The sequence below is a fragment of the Nerophis lumbriciformis genome, linkage group LG18 (assembly GCF_033978685.3).
Source record: "Nerophis lumbriciformis linkage group LG18, RoL_Nlum_v2.1, whole genome shotgun sequence".
Classification (NCBI taxonomy): domain Eukaryota; kingdom Metazoa; phylum Chordata; class Actinopteri; order Syngnathiformes; family Syngnathidae; genus Nerophis; species Nerophis lumbriciformis.
The window spans coordinates 36667987-36685000 of NC_084565.2; the positions used below are offsets into that span (position 1 = coordinate 36667987).

At 37.1% G+C, this 17014-nt stretch overlaps 1 protein-coding gene across 2 annotated transcripts; it reads right to left on the bottom strand.

Moving 5' to 3' along the window:
• On the bottom strand, positions 1–12117 carry LOC133617897 (uncharacterized). Of its 2 annotated transcripts, none has more exons than XM_061978266.2 (8): positions 11589–12117; positions 9492–9592; positions 9313–9374; positions 8173–8259; positions 7945–8098; positions 7769–7876; positions 5490–5526; positions 1–460 (listed from the first exon to the last, which is right to left on the bottom strand). In XM_061978266.2, exons 2-8 carry the CDS (start codon positions 9579–9581, stop codon positions 165–167), a joined length of 834 nt encoding a protein of 277 aa, XP_061834250.1. In that variant the 5' UTR covers positions 9582–9592; positions 11589–12117; the 3' UTR covers positions 1–164. The 2 variants fall into 2 exon arrangements, with proteins under 2 accessions (XP_061834250.1, XP_072771259.1); XM_072915158.1 differs by having other exon boundaries at positions 9492–9635; positions 11589–12100.
• Positions 12118–17014: the final 4897 nt, after the last annotated feature.

Sequence of the window (17014 nt, forward strand, 5' to 3'; positions counted from 1 at the left end):
TTTAAAATTTATTTAAAGTGACAGAGCTTATTTCTAATTATATGGTGACAATGGCATACATACTCAGAACAAAAATGTAGAAGTATTTACAGAGTGTTTATCAAAAAGACCATCTTAACTTAACACGTAACTGTACAGAATGTAGCAGGAAAAAGGCAAACAAATCAACAATATCCACAATAGTTATTATTTACACATGAATTATAAAAGTCTGTTGGAGCGCTTCCCACACTCAGCAGCTGTGTGGCGCTCTGGCTGATGTAGGTCTGTGTCCACTGCTCCAAGGGAGAGGCAGCCGCCGCCACCACCGCGGCCTGCGGCGTTGTCTGCATGGAGAAGGCCAGGTCCATGTCCGCCGCCTCCTCCGTGACGGCCACGTCGCTGACGGACTGCAGCATCATGGTGTGGACCATGGTCACACGCGTGCTCCTGGACTGGCCCCCCACCTCTGACACACACCCTGCACACAACACACTCATCAATCATCTACTCTCATCCCTCTAACATTGTTAACTAGTAGTCTACAATCATCTTTCTAACATTGTTAACTAGATGTCTAGTCTCATGTTTCTAACCTGAACTATTGGTCCAGTCCCATGTTTCTAACATTGTTAACTAGACGTCTAGTATCATGTTTCTAACATTGTTAACTAGTAGTCTAGAATCATCTTTCTAACATTATTAACTAGTAGTCTAGTCTCATCTTTCTAACATTAACTATTGGTCTAATCCCAAGTTTCTAACATTGTTAACTAGACGTCTAGTCCCATGTTTCTAACATTAACGAGTCATCTAGTCTGTCATGTTCCTAACATTATTAACTAGTAGTCTAGTCTCATACTTCAAACATTAACTATTGGTCTAGTCCCATGTTTCTAACACTGTTAACTAGAGGTCTAGTCCCATGTTTCTAACATTAACGAGTCATCTAGTCTGTCATGTTTCTAACATTATTAACTAGTAGTCTAGTCTCATACTTCAAACATTAACTATTGGTCTAGTCCCATGTTTCTAACACTGTTAACTAGAGGTCTAGTCCCATGTTTCTAACATTAACGAGTCATCTAGTCTGTCATGTTTCTAACATTATTCACAAGTAGTCTAGTCTCATGTTTCAAACATTAACTATTGGTCTAGTCCCATGCTTCTAACATTGATAACTAGACGTCTAGTCCCATGTTTCTAACATTAAGGAGTCATCTAGTATCTCATGTTTCTAACATTATTAACTAATAGTCTAGTCTCATGTTTGAAGCAATAACTAGTAGTCTAGTATCATGTGTCTAACATTGTTAATTAGCCGTCCAGTCTCACGTTTCTAAAATAATTAACTAGTAGTCTAGTATCATGTTTAAAGCATTAACTATTGGTCCAGTCTCATGTTTCTAACATTATTAACTAGTAGTCTAGTCTCATGTTTCAAACATTAACTATTGGTCTAGTCCCATGTTTCTAACATTGTTAACGAGACGTCTAGTCTCATGTTTCTAACATTAACGAGTCATCTAGTCTCTCATGTTTCTAACATATTAACTAGTAGTCTAGTCTCATGTTTCAAACATTAACTATTGGTCTAGTCCCATGTTTCTAACATTGTTAACTAGACATCTAGTCCCGTGTTTCTAACATTAACGAGTCATCTAGTCTCTCATGTTTCTAACATATTAACTAGTAGTCTAGTCTCATGTTTCAAACATTAACTATTGGTCTAGTCCCATGCTTCTAACATTGATAACTAGACGTCTAGTCCCATGTTTCTAACATTAAGGAGTCATCTATTCTCTCATGTTTCTAACATTAACTAGTAGTCTAGTCTCATGTTTCAAACAATAACTAGTAGTCTAGTATCATGTGTCTAACATTGTTAATTAGCCGTCTAGTCTCATGTTTCTAAAATAATTAACTAGTAGTCTAGTCTCATACTTCAAACATTAACTATTGGCCGAGTCCAATGCTTCTAACATTGATAACTAGACGTCGAGTCCCATGTTTCTAACATTAACGAGTCATCTAGTCTCTCATGTTTCTAACATTAATAACTAGTAGTCTAGTCTCATGTTTGAAACAATAACTAGTAGTCTAGTATCATGTGTCTAACATTGTTAATTAGCTGCCGAGTCTCATGTTTCTAAAATAATTAACGAGTAGTCTAGTATCATGTTTAAAGCATTAACTAGTGGTCTAGTCTCATGTTTCTAACATTATTAACTAGTAGTCTAGTCTCATGTTTCTAACATTAACTATTGGTCTAGTCCCATGTTTCTAACATTGTTAACTAGACGCCTAGTCCCATGTTTCTAACATTAACGAGTCATCTATTCTCTCATGTTTCTAACATATTAACTAGTAGTCTAGTATCATGTTTCAAACATTAACTATTGGTCTAGTCCCATGTTTCTAACATTGTTAACTAGACGTCTAGTCCCATGTTTCTAACATTAACGAGTCATCTAGTCTCTCATGTTTCTAACATTATTAACTAGTAGTCTAGTCTCATACTTCAAACATTAACTATTGGTCTAGTCCCATGCTTCTAACATTGTTAACTAGACGTCTAGTCCAATGTTTCTAACATTAAGGAGTCATCTAGTCTCTCATGTTTCTAACATTATTAACTAGTAGTCTAGTCTCATGTTTCAAACATTAACTATTGGTCTAGTCCCATGCTTCTAACATTGATAACTAGACGTCTAGTCCCATGTTTCTAACATTAAGGAGTCATCTAGTCTGTCATGTTTCTAACATTATTAACTAGTAGTCTAGTCTCATGTTTCAAACATTAACTATTGGTCTAGTCCCATGCTTCTAACATTGATAACTAGACATCTAGCCCCATGTTTCTAACATTAAGGAGTCATCTAGTCTCTCATGTTTCTAACATTAAGGAGTCATCTAGTCTCTCATGTTTCTAACATTATTAACTAGTAGTCCAGTCTCATGTTTGAAGCAATAACTAGTAGTCTAGTATCATGTGTCTAACGTTGTTAATTATCCGCCTAGTCTCATGTTTCTAAAATAATTAACGAGTAGTCTAGTATCATGTTTAAAGCATTAACTAGTGGTCTAGTCTCATGTTTCTAACATTATTAACTAGTAGTCTAGTCTCATGTTTCAAACATTAACTATTGGTCTAGTCCCATGTTTCTAACATTGTTAACGAGACGTCTAGTCTCATGTTTCTAACATTAACGAGTCATCTAGTCTCTCATGTTTCTAACATATTAACTAGTAGTCTAGTCTCATGTTTCAAACATTAACTATTGGTCTAGTCCCATGTTTCTAACATTGTTAACTAGACATCTAGTCCCGTGTTTCTAACATTAACGAGTCATCTAGTCTCTCATGTTTCTAACATATTAACTAGTAGTCTAGTCTCATGTTTCAAACATTAACTATTGGTCTAGTCCCATGCTTCTAACATTGATAACTAGACGTCTAGTCCCATGTTTCTAACATTAAGGAGTCATCTAGTCTCTCATGTTTCTAACATTAACTAGTAGTCTAGTCTCATGTTTCAAACAATAACTAGTAGTCTAGTATCATGTGTCTAACATTGTTAATTAGCCGTCTAGTCTCATGTTTCTAAAATAATTAACTAGTAGTCTAGTCTCATACTTCAAACATTAACTATTGGCCGAGTCCAATGCTTCTAACATTGATAACTAGACGTCGAGTCCCATGTTTCTAACATTAACGAGTCATCTAGTCTCTCATGTTTCTAACATTAATAACTAGTAGTCTAATCTCATGTTTGAAACAATAACTAGTAGTCTAGTATCATGTGTCTAACATTGTTAATTAGCCGCCGAGTCTCGTGTTTCTAAAATAATTAACGCGTAGTCTAGTATCATGCTTCTAACATTATTAACGAGTCGTCTAGTCTGATGTTTCTAACAGTATTAACTAGTAGTCTAGTCTCATGTTTCTAACAGTCGTCTAGTCTAATGTTTCTAACATTATTAACTAGTAGTCTAGTCTCATGTTTCTAACATTAACTAGTAGTCTAGTCTGATGTTTAGTCTAGTCTCATGTTTCTAACATTATTAACAAGTTGTCTAGTCTCATGTTTCTAACATTATTAACTAGTAGTCTAGTCTTGTGTTTATAACATTATGAACTAGTAGTCTAGTCTTGTGTTTATAACATTATGAACTAGTAGTCTAGTCTAATGTTTCTAACATTGTTAACTAGTAGTCTAGTCTTGTGTTTCTAACATTGTTAACTAGTAGTCTAGTCTCATGTTTCTAACATTATGAACTAGTAGTCTAGTCTTGTGTTTCTATCATTGTTAACTAGTAGTCTAGTCTTGTGTTTCTAACATTATTAACTAGTAGTCTAGTCTTGTGTTTCTAACATTATTAACTAGTAGTCTAGTCTGATGTTTCTAACATTATTAACGAGTAGTCTAGTCTCATGTTTCTAACATTATTAACAAGTTGTCTAGTCTCATGTTTCTAACATTATTAACTAGTAGTCTTGTGTTTCTAACATTGTTAACTAGGAGTCTAGTCCCATGTTTCTAACATTGTTAACTAGTATTCTAGTCTTGTGTTTCTAACATTGTTAACTAGTAGTTTAGTCTTGTGTTTCTAACATTGTTAACTAGTAGTCTAGTCTTGTGTTTCTAACATTATTAACTAGTAGTCTAGTCTGATGTTTCTAACATTATTAACGAGTAGTCTAGTCTCATGTTTCTAACATTATTAACAAGTTGTCTAGTCTCATGTTTCTAACATTATTAACTAGTAGTCTTGTGTTTCTAACATTGTTAACTAGGAGTCTAGTCCCATGTTTCTAACATTGTTAACTAGTATTCTAGTCTTGTGTTTCTAACATTGTTAACTAGTAGTTTAGTCTTGTGTTTCTATCATTGTTAACTAGTAGTCTAGTCTTGTGTTTCTAACATTATTAACTAGTAGTCTAGTCTGATGTTTCTAACATTATTAACGAGTAGTCTAGTCTCATGTTTCTAACATTATTAACAAGTTGTCTAGTCTCATGTTTCTAACATTATTAACTAGTAGTCTTGTGTTTCTAACATTGTTAACTAGGAGTCTAGTCCCATGTTTCTAACATTGTTAACTAGTATTCTAGTCTTGTGTTTCTAACATTATGAACTAGTAGTCTAGTCCTGTGTTTCTAACATTGTTAACTAGTAGTCTAGTCTTGTGTTTCTAACATTATTAACTAGTAGTCTAGTCTTGTGTTTCTAACATGAGCATTTCAGTGTAGCCTCAGAAAACACTTGGCTGTCTAAGTACGGCCATGATGACCAGCGTTACAACACAGTAGCGTAGTAGGCCTAAGTAGTCATTAGAAACACAGCAGCTGTAACATGACACAGTGATACTACATAGACAGTTACAACACAGTAGCGTAGTAGGCCTAAGTAGTCATTAGAAACACAGCAGCTGTAACATGACACATAGACAGTGCAGTGAGCTACTATTGGTTTGAGAATCACTGGTTTATAATAATGAATATCTTACCTGATGAGTTTCTCCACTTCCTCCTCTTCTTTTTGCCCTGCACACATAACACTAAGTTAACTGGCTGCATCTAAGATTGGACTAGTGTGTGTGTGTGTGTGTGTGTGTGTGTGTGTGTGTGTGTGTGTGTGTGTGTGTGTGTGTGTGTGTGTGTGTGTGTGTGTGTTCTTGTATTTTCTTTCTTGAGACATCAAGAAGGAAAAGTATCTTCCATATGAGGAAAATAAAAAAAATTGACTGTCAACATATGAAATAACAAGTGTGTGTAAATTTTTTTTGAAGTGCTCCCCCTCTGGCCAACATATGTAATAACAAGTGTGTGTAAGACATTTAAAAAAATAAATAAATATGTATACAGAGACATGCTGTAATAACTTGAAGTAAATAATGAAGATTAAAAACCAATTGCAAAAAATAACTAAATAAAAATCTCACAATGTGTCAACTTTTTTCTTATAAAATTGGGAACAATTTCTCATATTCTTTCTGTTTCTGTAATATTGCTATATTTTCTCGTAAAATTATTAATTTTTTTATTGTGTCAAATTATTACTTTTTAATGCAAAATGGTGACATTTGTCATATAAAATTCTGACTTTTATCACAATATTGCCAATTTTTTTTGGTTGTTCTTGTAAAATAGTGACATTTTTGGAGTAAAATGACGACTTTTGTCATCATTTTGCCAAGTAAAATTCCGATTATTATTATAATATTGCCAAAATTTTAAAGTTTTCTTATAAAATTGTTACTTTAGTGAAATGACGACTCTTTTCATAAAATTGCCAAAATGCTAAGCTTTTCCTGTAAAATTGTTATTGAGTAAAATTCCAACTTTTATCATAATATCGCGCAAATGTTCAGTTTTTCTTGTAAAATGTTGACTTGCGTTGAGTAAAATGACGACTTTTATTATAAGACTGCCACAATTCTACGTTTTTCTTGTGAAATTGTGACCTTTTTCTTGTGAAATTGTGACCTTTTTCTTGTGAAATTCCAACTCATTTTTCACAACAAGCTTTTCTATATTTGCATAGTATGTATATATTATTCATGTTGTAAATACACTTCTTTATATATCTAGAAAGGCTGGTCCTAAAGAGGGAGGCATTTTTCAGAGGTCTCAAGAGGGTGTGTGTGTGTGTGTGTGTGTGTGTTCTTGTATTTCTGCCCTTCTTGCGACATGAAGAAGGAAAAGTATCTTCCATATGAGGAGGTGTGAACAAGTGCTGACATAAATCATGGTCCCAATAACATTGCATCTAATAGAGAATGTCTCATTAGCACCCCTGCTGGTGACATCTATCAACATTAGGGTGGTCCCCAAAAAATTGACAGTCAACATATGAAATAACAAGTGTGTGTAAATTTTTTTTTGAAGTGCTCCCCCTCTGGCCAACATATGTAATAACAAGTGTGTGTAAGACATTGAAATCTGCCCCCTTTGGCCAAAATGAATTTAAAAAATATATATATATGTATATAGAGACATTCTGTAATAACTTGAAGTAAATAATGAAGATTAAAAAACAATTGCAAAAAATAAATAAATAAAAATCTCACAATGTGTCAACTTTTTTCTTATAAAATTGGGAACAATTTCTCATATTCTTTCTGTTTCTGTGATATTGCAATATTTTCTCGTAAAATGATTACTTTTTAATGCAAAATGGTGACATTTGTCATATAAAATTCAGACTTTTATCACAATATTGCCAATTTTTTGGTTGTTCTTGTAAAACAGTGACATTTTTGGAGTAAAATGACGACTTTTGTCATCATTTTGCCAAGTAAAATTCCGATTATTATTATAATATTGCCAAAATTTTAAAGTTTTCTTATAAAATTGTGACTTTAGTGAAATGACGACTCTTTTCATAAAATTGCCAAAATGCTAAGCTTTTCTTGTAAAATTGTTATTGAGTAAAATTCCAACTTTTATCATAATATTGCGCAAATGTTCAGTTTTTCTTGTAAAATGTTGACTTGCGTTGAGTAAAATGACGACTTTTATTATATATATTTTTCTTGTGAAATTGTGACCTTTTTCTTGTGAAATTCCAACTCATTTTTCACAACAAGCTTTTCTATATTTGCATAGTAAGTATATATTATTCATGTTGTAAATACACTACTTTATATATCTAGAAAAGCTGGTCCTAAAGAGGTAGGCATTTTTCAGAGGTCTCAAGAGGGCGTGTGTGTGTGTGTGTGTGTGTGTGTGTGTGTGTGTGTGTGTGTGTGTGTGTGTGTGTGTGTATGTGTGTGTGTGTACATACGTAGTTGTCTCGGCAGGACCATTGCGGGTACATGTTGGCATGGATTTGGTTGAGGACCTCGGCTTCCTGGAAATACTTCTCCTGCTCCGGTGGTGTCAGAGATTTCCACTGCAAAACATGGCGCTGTCAGTACACAACTCCATAAAGATCAACACAACAACAACAACAACACACACCATCTGGCCGAGGACTTTGTTGACGGTGGCGCTGTCCTTGTTGAGGAACTTGGCCTTGACGGTGGGACGCTGCTCCTTCATGAACAGCATGAAGGCGTTTGGAGGCTTCTTGATGTAAGGCCTGTCGTCGTTGTTCCCTGTCCTCCTCTTTCTCCTGCAACACACGGGAAAACAGCGTGAGCGTGAGTCGCCTCCGTGTGGACGTGTGAGGTAGTGCACCACAATTACTTTGAAGAGTTTGGAGGAGGGTTGGTGAAGAAGGTGTCAGGTTCCTCTCCAGGTTCCATCTTGAACAACAGCTGACCGTTGCTACACCTACACACACACACACTGCATGTTAGTAAGTATACACTATAATATATATATGGATATACACATATATATATATTTATATATATATATATATATATATATATATATATATATATATATATATATATATATATATATATATATATATATATACAGTAAAGGCCAAAAGTTTGCACACACCTTCTCCTCATTCAATGTGTTGTCTTTATTTTCATGACTATTTACATTGTAGATTGTCACATCAAAACTATGAATGAACACATGTGGAGTTATGTACTTAACAAAAAAAAGGTGAAATAACTGAAAATATGTTTTATATTCTAGTTTCTTCAAAATAGCCACCCTTTGCTCTGATTACTGCTTTGCACACTCTTGGCATTCTCTTGATGAGCTTCAAGAGGTAGTCACCGGAAATGGTTTTCACTTCACAGGTGTCATAGTGTATATACCGTATTTCCTTGAATTGCCGCCGGGTATATAATATGCGCTTGCCTAGAATTACCGCCGGGTCAAACTCGTCACGTCACGAGTGACACTTCACCTTTTAAGGCATCATTTTCAAAATGGAGGAGGCTAATTTCAATCATTTAAAATCGCATAAAGGGAAGGAGATAAAGAGCTATTCAGTAGGATTTAAAGTCATTGCAATAATTATTATTAATATTGTGTTAGTTTGTAGTGGTGGAGAGCATAAGTTACCATCAGTCCAAGCAACAATTGTTAGTTTTACAATAAAACTAAAACTATTCATACTTTTACTAAACCGTCACATATTTGATAGTATTGTTTTAGTTTCACTAATTCTTCAGTAAATTCACCAAAACGTCACTGTGGAGTTATTGAGTCTGTTTAGCTGATTGGAGACTTGGCTTCCGCAGCTTGTGACTTCTGTTTTGTTTGATCTGCCGTTTTACTGCCGTGTTGCTGACATTGTTTGGCAACAATTAAAGTACGTAAATAAATATTTACAGAATCTTTTTGTGTAAATAACTCATTTCACAACGTATATATCTGCACTCTACATTACGGAAAATATGGTAATTCAGTGTTACTTACATGACTCCGACAGGATTTTGGCCCATGACCTCCGGCTGCATCACCACAGGAACACAGCTGACCTGTTGACACATCGTTAAGTCGCCACATGTCCACCAGGTGTCAGCATTTCACTCATTTCACAAACACCATTTTTAAGCTCCTTTACATGCATTTGTATTTGTGAGTGAGGGTCTTACTGTCGGTGGAGGTGGCGGCAGCTGATTGACGGGCGCCATTGAGGGTCTCACTGTTTGTGGCGGAGGGACCAGATGATTGACGGGCGCCATTGGGGGTATTACTGTTTGGGGAGGAGGGGCCAGAAGATTGAAAGGCGCCATTATCTGAACAAGTGGAGGTTAGCACAAACAAACAGCAGCAATATATTAGTGTTATAAAACATTATATATACTATTTTACATGTTTTTTAATCTGCTCAACACCCTGTACTCTCTGCAGTTAAGTACACTATGTAGGCCAGGGGTGTCAAACTCGTTTTCATTGAGGGCCACATCGCAGTTATGGCTGCTCTCAGAGGGCAGATTGCTACAGTGAATATATATATATATATATATATAAAGATTATTATATATATATATATATATATATACATATATATATATATACATATATATATATATATACACATATATATATATATATATATATATATATATATATATATATATATATATATATATATATATATATATATATATATATATATATATATATATATATATATATATATATATATATATATATATATATATATATATATATATATATATATATACAGGGGCGCCGCTAGGGATTTTGGGCCCCATGAAAATAATCTTTATATATATATATATATATATATATATATATATATATATATATATATATATATATATATATATATATATATATATATATATATATATTCACTGTAACAATCTGCCCTCTATATATAGCGGCGCCCCTGTATATATATATATATATATACATATATATATATACAGGGGCGCCGCTATATATATACGGTATATATATACATATATATATATATATATATTAGCGGCGCCCCTGTATATATATATGTATATATATACAGGGGCGCCGCTAGGGATTTTGGGCCCCATGAAAAGAATCTTTACAGGGCCCCCAACACAGTGTCATTATTTTTCTGTATTATAATTTCATCATCATTAGGGGCCTCTCTGGGCTCCCCTCCATCATGGGCCCCTAGAATCCGTCTCCTTTACCCCCCTTTTCGGCGCCCCTGTATATATATATATATTATTACACACTTCTCTATGTTATTAGTCTTTTTTTTTTTTAACGTACAAATTGATAAATAACATACTTGCTTTTAAAATCATAAGTCCGGGGAACAAGCATTTTATTCTAACAAAAAAAAATGTTTGGAATGTACAGTACAGGCCAAAAGTTTGGACACACCTTCTCCTCATTCAATGCGTTTTCTTTATTTTCATGACTATTTACATTGCAGCTTGTCCCTGAAGGCATCAAAACTATGAATGAACACATGTGGAGTTATGTACTTAACAAAAAAAAGGTGAAATAACTGAAAACATGTTTTATATTTTATTTTCTTCAAAATAGCCGCCCTTTTGCTCTGATTACTGTTTTGCACACTCTTGGCATTCTCTCGATGAGCTTCAAGAGGTAGTCACCTGAAACGGTTTTCACTTCACAGGTGTGCTTGAAGCTCGTCGAGAGAATGCGAAGAGTGTGCAAAGCAGTAATCAGAGAAAAGGGTGGCTATTTTGAAGAATAAATCATCGCTCTTTTTTAATATTCTTACTGTTGTCTAACAATACGCACAAAACCGGAGCTGCGGGCCACACTTTGGGTGTTTTTTTTTTTTTTTTGGTCAATCGGATGATTCTCAAGCTTAGAAAACATGCATTTTTTTCTGTAAAAATTGAAAGGATGAATATTTTTTATTAAAAAAGACGACATTGTGGAGTTTGACACAGGTGATGTAGCCAATTGAGTCTGGGTACAACTCTACTATTAAACATTCACATCGCCTTTTTAACGTTTGCCACATATTTAATCATAGTACATACATCCATTTTTCTACCGCTTGTCCATTTCGGGGTCGCATATCTTTATAAAATGGATTACCCTTCAACTGTACAGGGAATCTTGAAAAAGACTTAAAAGTGAACAACTCGAAAAATAAGCAGTATAATAAGTGCTTATATACTTGACTATTAATATGATGTACGTTCCTAATAAAGACTTTGCATCGTTACTTTGACAAAAACGTGCATGTTTGAACATACCTGTTCCCCGTGGTAGATGCAGTCTTCGAACCGACGACGAGAGACAATTTCCGGCGAGATTTTGGGACCTAAGTCCTCGTCGATCAGTTCGAGGATCAAGTCCCAGTCTGGCTCCATGGCGGCAAATGTAGTTGGAATTAGTTGAGTTGGTGTTCGTCCGGCGAGGCTCGTCTGTCCACTGGTCTGGCGACAGATCGTGGGGGGAGTGTTTAACGGACACCCAAAAGTAACGGATTTATTTGTGCTTTGATACGTCACATAGACGTCACGTGATTGACTGGATTTTTGATTTTCCAAACCGACTGCTTTCGGAGCGCGCCATTGGTTGGCCAGCAGGGGGCGGAGCCCGCACGTCCGAGGACGTTCCGGGGGGGAAAAAACGATTTTAATTACGTAAGTACGTTGAAGAAAAAGTAGTGAACTTTGTTAACAAACCGATTTAGTACATTTCCATGTCGAAAGTCGAGTTAGCTACAATGTTTGACTCGCTGTTAGCGTGCTAACAAGCTAGCTTGTTCCTCATTTAGCTGCTAGCTAAGTCAACCAATAAGCTACAATGTACTCCCAAAGTGAAATAATTTAAAAAAAAACACAATTCCTCCTACTTCCCACTTTTAGTTAAAGCCGAGTCATTATTTGATTAATTAGCGATTTGGTTGCAATTTTCGCCGTCGCCACTCGATGTCACCGAGTCGCCATTTTGGCTGCCGTGATAAGGTTAACGATGGCCGTTACCATATCGCTCCATCGTCATTTAAGTCATATTTGCTGAATAAATGGCGGCAAAATGCTCATTAAATAACCTATATTTCACATGTTCGTTTTTCAAACCGGACTAAAAATATTTTTGATTATTAATTATTATTCTTTCTTTCATAGTTCTTTTTATTGATTTCACATTCACATTAACAACATATTCAAACCCTCTTCATCCCCTACCCCTGCTGTCACTCAAAACAAAAACAAAAAACAAAAGTAAGAGTACAAAAGTACCCGGAGTAAAAAAAATATAAAATAAATAAATAGATAAAGTTCAGCACAAGGCACTTAAAACCAGAGGTGGGTAGAGTAGCCAGAAATTGTACTCAAGTAAGAGTACTGTTACTTTAGAGATTTATTACTCAAGTAAAAGTAATGAGTAGTCACCCAAATATTTACTTGAGTAAAAGTAAAAAGTATGTTGTGAAAAAACTACTCAAGTACTGAGTAACTGATGAGTAACATACACACACATATCATATATATATATATATATATATATATATATATATATACATACATTGATATATACAGTATATAATTTACATTTATTTATTTTGCTGTTTTTGTTTACATGTTAAAGGTGTTTTAATGAATATACATGCATGTTTAACATATAGATTCCTTTCTTTCATGAAGACTAGAATATAAGTTGGTGTATTACCTGATTCTGATGACTTGCATTGATTGTAATCAGACAGTAGTGCTGGTAACGTCCAAGTTTTCAAATGGAGGAGAAGAAAAGTTCCTCCTTTCTGTCTAATACCACATGAAAGTGGTGGGTTTTTGGTATCTTATTTGTCCAGCTTCCATATTCGTTTTTATACACTTTACAAGAAATATATTGGCGGCAAACTCCGTAGCTTGCTAGCTTGTTTGCGCTGGCTTTCGGAGACTCTTATTTTGAAAGCGCAGGCGCGACGGAGCAGCACTTTTATTGTGAAGACAGGAACGTCCTCATGTGCGGTCAGTCTTTAGGCTTTTGACGGGATGTACGGTTGAAATAAAAAAAGTATCTTTTTTCCTTCACACTTTTGATTGATTGATTGGAACTTTTATTAGTAGATTGCACAGTACAGTACATATTCCGTACAATTGACCACTAAATGGTAACACCCCAATAAGTTTTTCAACTTGTTTAAGTCAGGTCATGCGACCGCCTGGCTCTGTTTGATTGGTCCAACGTCACCAGTGACTGCATCTGATTGGTGGAACGAAGTGAAACGTCACCAGTAAGGCAGGCACTTTGAAGGTCTGTCTGACAGACCAAAACAAACAAAGCGTGCATTAACAGATCGATAAAAATTAGTAGCGAGTAGCGAGCTGAATGTAGATAAAAGTAGCGGAGTAAAAGTAGCGTTCCTTCTCTATAAATATACTTAAGTAAAAGTAAAAGTATGTTGCATTAAAACTACTTTTAGAAGTACAATTTATCCCAAAAGTTACTCAAGTAGATGTAACGGAGTAAATGTAGCGCGTTACTACCCACCTCTGCATTTAAGTCATATTTGCTGAATAAATGGCGGCAATATGCTTATTAAATAACCTATATTTCACATGTTCGTTTTTCAAACCGGACTAAAAATATTTTTAATTATTAATTATTATTCTTTCTTTCATAGTTCTTTTTATTGATTTCACATTCACATTAACAACATATTCAAACCCTCTTCATCCCCTACCCCTGCTGTCACTCAAAACAAAAACAAAAAACAAAAGTAAGAGTACAAAAGTACCCGGAGTAAAAAATAAAAATAAATAAATAAATAGATAAAGTTCAGTTGACTCTGCAGCATCGCGTGGACATCGGGGGCGGTACCTCTGGATTGGCAGACCGGGGTGGTGGTTCCTCTCTTTAAGAAGGGGAACCGGAGGGTGTGTTCTAACTATCGTGGGATCACACTCCTCAGCCTTCCCGGTAAGGTCTATTCAGGTGTACTGGAGAGGAGGCTACGCCGGATAGTCGAACCTCGGATTCAGGAGGAACAGTGTGGTTTTCGTCCTGGTCGTGGAACTGTGGACCAGCTCTATACTCTCGGCAGGGTCCTTGAGGGTGCATGGGAGTTTGCCCAACCAGTCTACATGTGTTTTGTGGACTTGGAGAAGGCATTCGACCGTGTCCCTCGGGAAGTCCTGTGGGGAGTGCTCAGAGAGTATGGGGTATCGGACTGTCTGATTTTGGCGGTCCGCTCCCTGTATGATCAGATTCAGAGCTTGGTCCGCATTGCCGGCAGTAAGTCGGACACGTTTCCAGTGAGGGTTGGACTCCGCCAAGGCTGCCCTTTGTCACCGATTCTGTTCATAACTTTTATGGACAGAATTTCTAGGCGCAGTCAAGGCGTTGAGGGGATCTGGTTTGGTGGCTGCAGGATTAGGTCTCTGCTTTTTGCAGATGATGTGGTCCTGATGGCTTCATCTGGCCAGGATCTTCAGCTCTCGCTGGATCGGTTCGCAGCCGAGTGTGAAGCGACTGGGATGAGAATCAGCACCTCCAAGTCCGAGTCCATGGTTCTCGCCCGGAAAAGGGTGGAATGCCATCTTCGGGTTGGGGAGGAGACCCTGCCCCAAGTGGAGGAGTTCAAGTACCTCGGAGTCTTGTTCACGAGTGAGGGAAGAGTGGATCGTGAGATCGACAGGCGGATCGGTGCGGCATCTTCAGTAATGCGGACGCTGTATCGATCCGTTGTGGTGAAGAAGGAGCTGAGCCGGAAGGCAAAGCTCTCAATTTACCGGTCGATCTACGTTCCCATCCTCACCTATGGTCATGAGCTTTGGGTCATGACCGAAAGGACAAGATCACGGGTACAAGCGGCCGAAATGAGTTTCCTCCGCCGGGTGGCGGGGCTCTCCCTTAGAGATAGGGTGAGAAGCTCTGTCATCCGGGGGGAGCTCAAAGTAAAGCCGCTGCTCCTCCACATCGAGAGGAGCCAGATGAGGTGGTTCGGGCATCTGGTCAGGATGCCACCCGATCGCCTCCCTCGGGAGGTGTTTAGGGCACGTCCGACCGGTAGGAGGCCACGGGGAAGACCCAGGACACGCTGGGAAGACTATGTCTCCCGGCTGGCCTGGGAACGCCTCGGGATCCCCCGGGAGGAGCTGGACGAAGTGGCTGGGGAGAGGGAAGTCTGGGCTTCCCTGCTTAGGCTGCTGCCCCCGCGACCCGACCTCGGATAAGCGGAAGAAGATGGATGGATGGATGGATAAAGTTCAGTACAAGGCACTTAAAACACAGTAATTGAAAACTGAAACATAATGTAGACGCAGCATGACAAGGCCCTATTTAGGTACATATCTAGGGCTCTTCCTGCACTTGTGTAGAAGATTGGTCAAAAAAAGTCAAAAAAGGTCTCTACACTTTAAAAAACTTGTTTTCAGAGCCCCGTAATGTGTATCTTATTTTCTCGAGCTTCAGGTTTGCTAGTACGTCCCTTATCCAGTGGAAGACTAAGGGTGGGACAGCCTCCTTCCACTTCAACAATATCAGGCGGCGTGCGAGGAGGGTGGTGAAGGCAACTATTTTGTGACCCCCAACAGGTAGTTCCATCCCTTCAGGAATGATTCCAAATACAGAAATGAAAGGGTTTGGATCGATTTGAATTGTTAAAACCGTGGAGAGTGCTTCGAAGATGGACTTCCAGTACCCCTTTAGCTTCGGACAAAGCCAAAACATGTGTATTAATGTTGCGTTATCTAGTTTACATCTATCACATAATGGGTTAATATGGGGAAATATTTTTGCTAATTTTGCTTTTGAGAAGTGCACCTGGTGTATCACTTTAAATTGGACCAGTGAGTGTCGTGCGCACATTGAAGATGAGTGAACCCTTCTCTCAATTTTTGCCCAGGTTACGTCATCTATTGATGTTTGGAGGTCTTGTTCCCATGCAGTTCTGATTCTTAGCATGGAAGTGCATTCTAATCCTGAGAGTAAATTAAGTATATGTGAGATTGCCCTCTTCTTTATTGGATTTAAAGACATAATTTCATTTGTGGTTGATTTAGAGGGTTTGTTAGGGAACTGCGGAAGAACTGTTTTATAATCCCTTATCTGGAAATATCTAAATATATGGGAACTGGGTAGATTAAATTTCTTGGACAACTCCGTAAAAGAGGCGAATATATTGTCTATAAAACAATACCTATTGTACCTGTACCTATTAATTATTATTCTGTTATGAGAGTAGCAGGTGAGGTGAGTGAGTGGGCGAGAGAAGTGAGGGAGTGCTTGGTGTATGGCTGGCTGTGTGTGTGTGCAAAACGACAATAAAAAGTGACAAGAGTTGCAACAAATCGCCGGCCTCTCATTCACCCTCGAGTCCGGAGCTGTAAAGACCCACTGCCGGGTAAAGTGGAGGGTGTTACACCCGAAGTACATCGGCGGTAAAGATGTATTTCCTTCGCGGGAGCGCGCACCTGCTAAACCTGCATGTTCGGCTTGGTCTGTCCACAGTGGATTACTAGGTGTAACTTATAGACAAACACTTTATCTTAGTGGTTATTGTAACGCTACCTGTTTGACATTATTTAAGATTTTAATCGTGTCCGGAAAACGACAGTTTGCCGTTCCTGAGGTATTAATGAGATTTAACGGACTGTTGTTATTCCCATGTTGATGTGATAAAAAAAAAAAACTCTTTCTTGTTTGGAAGATACACACAATTGTAACT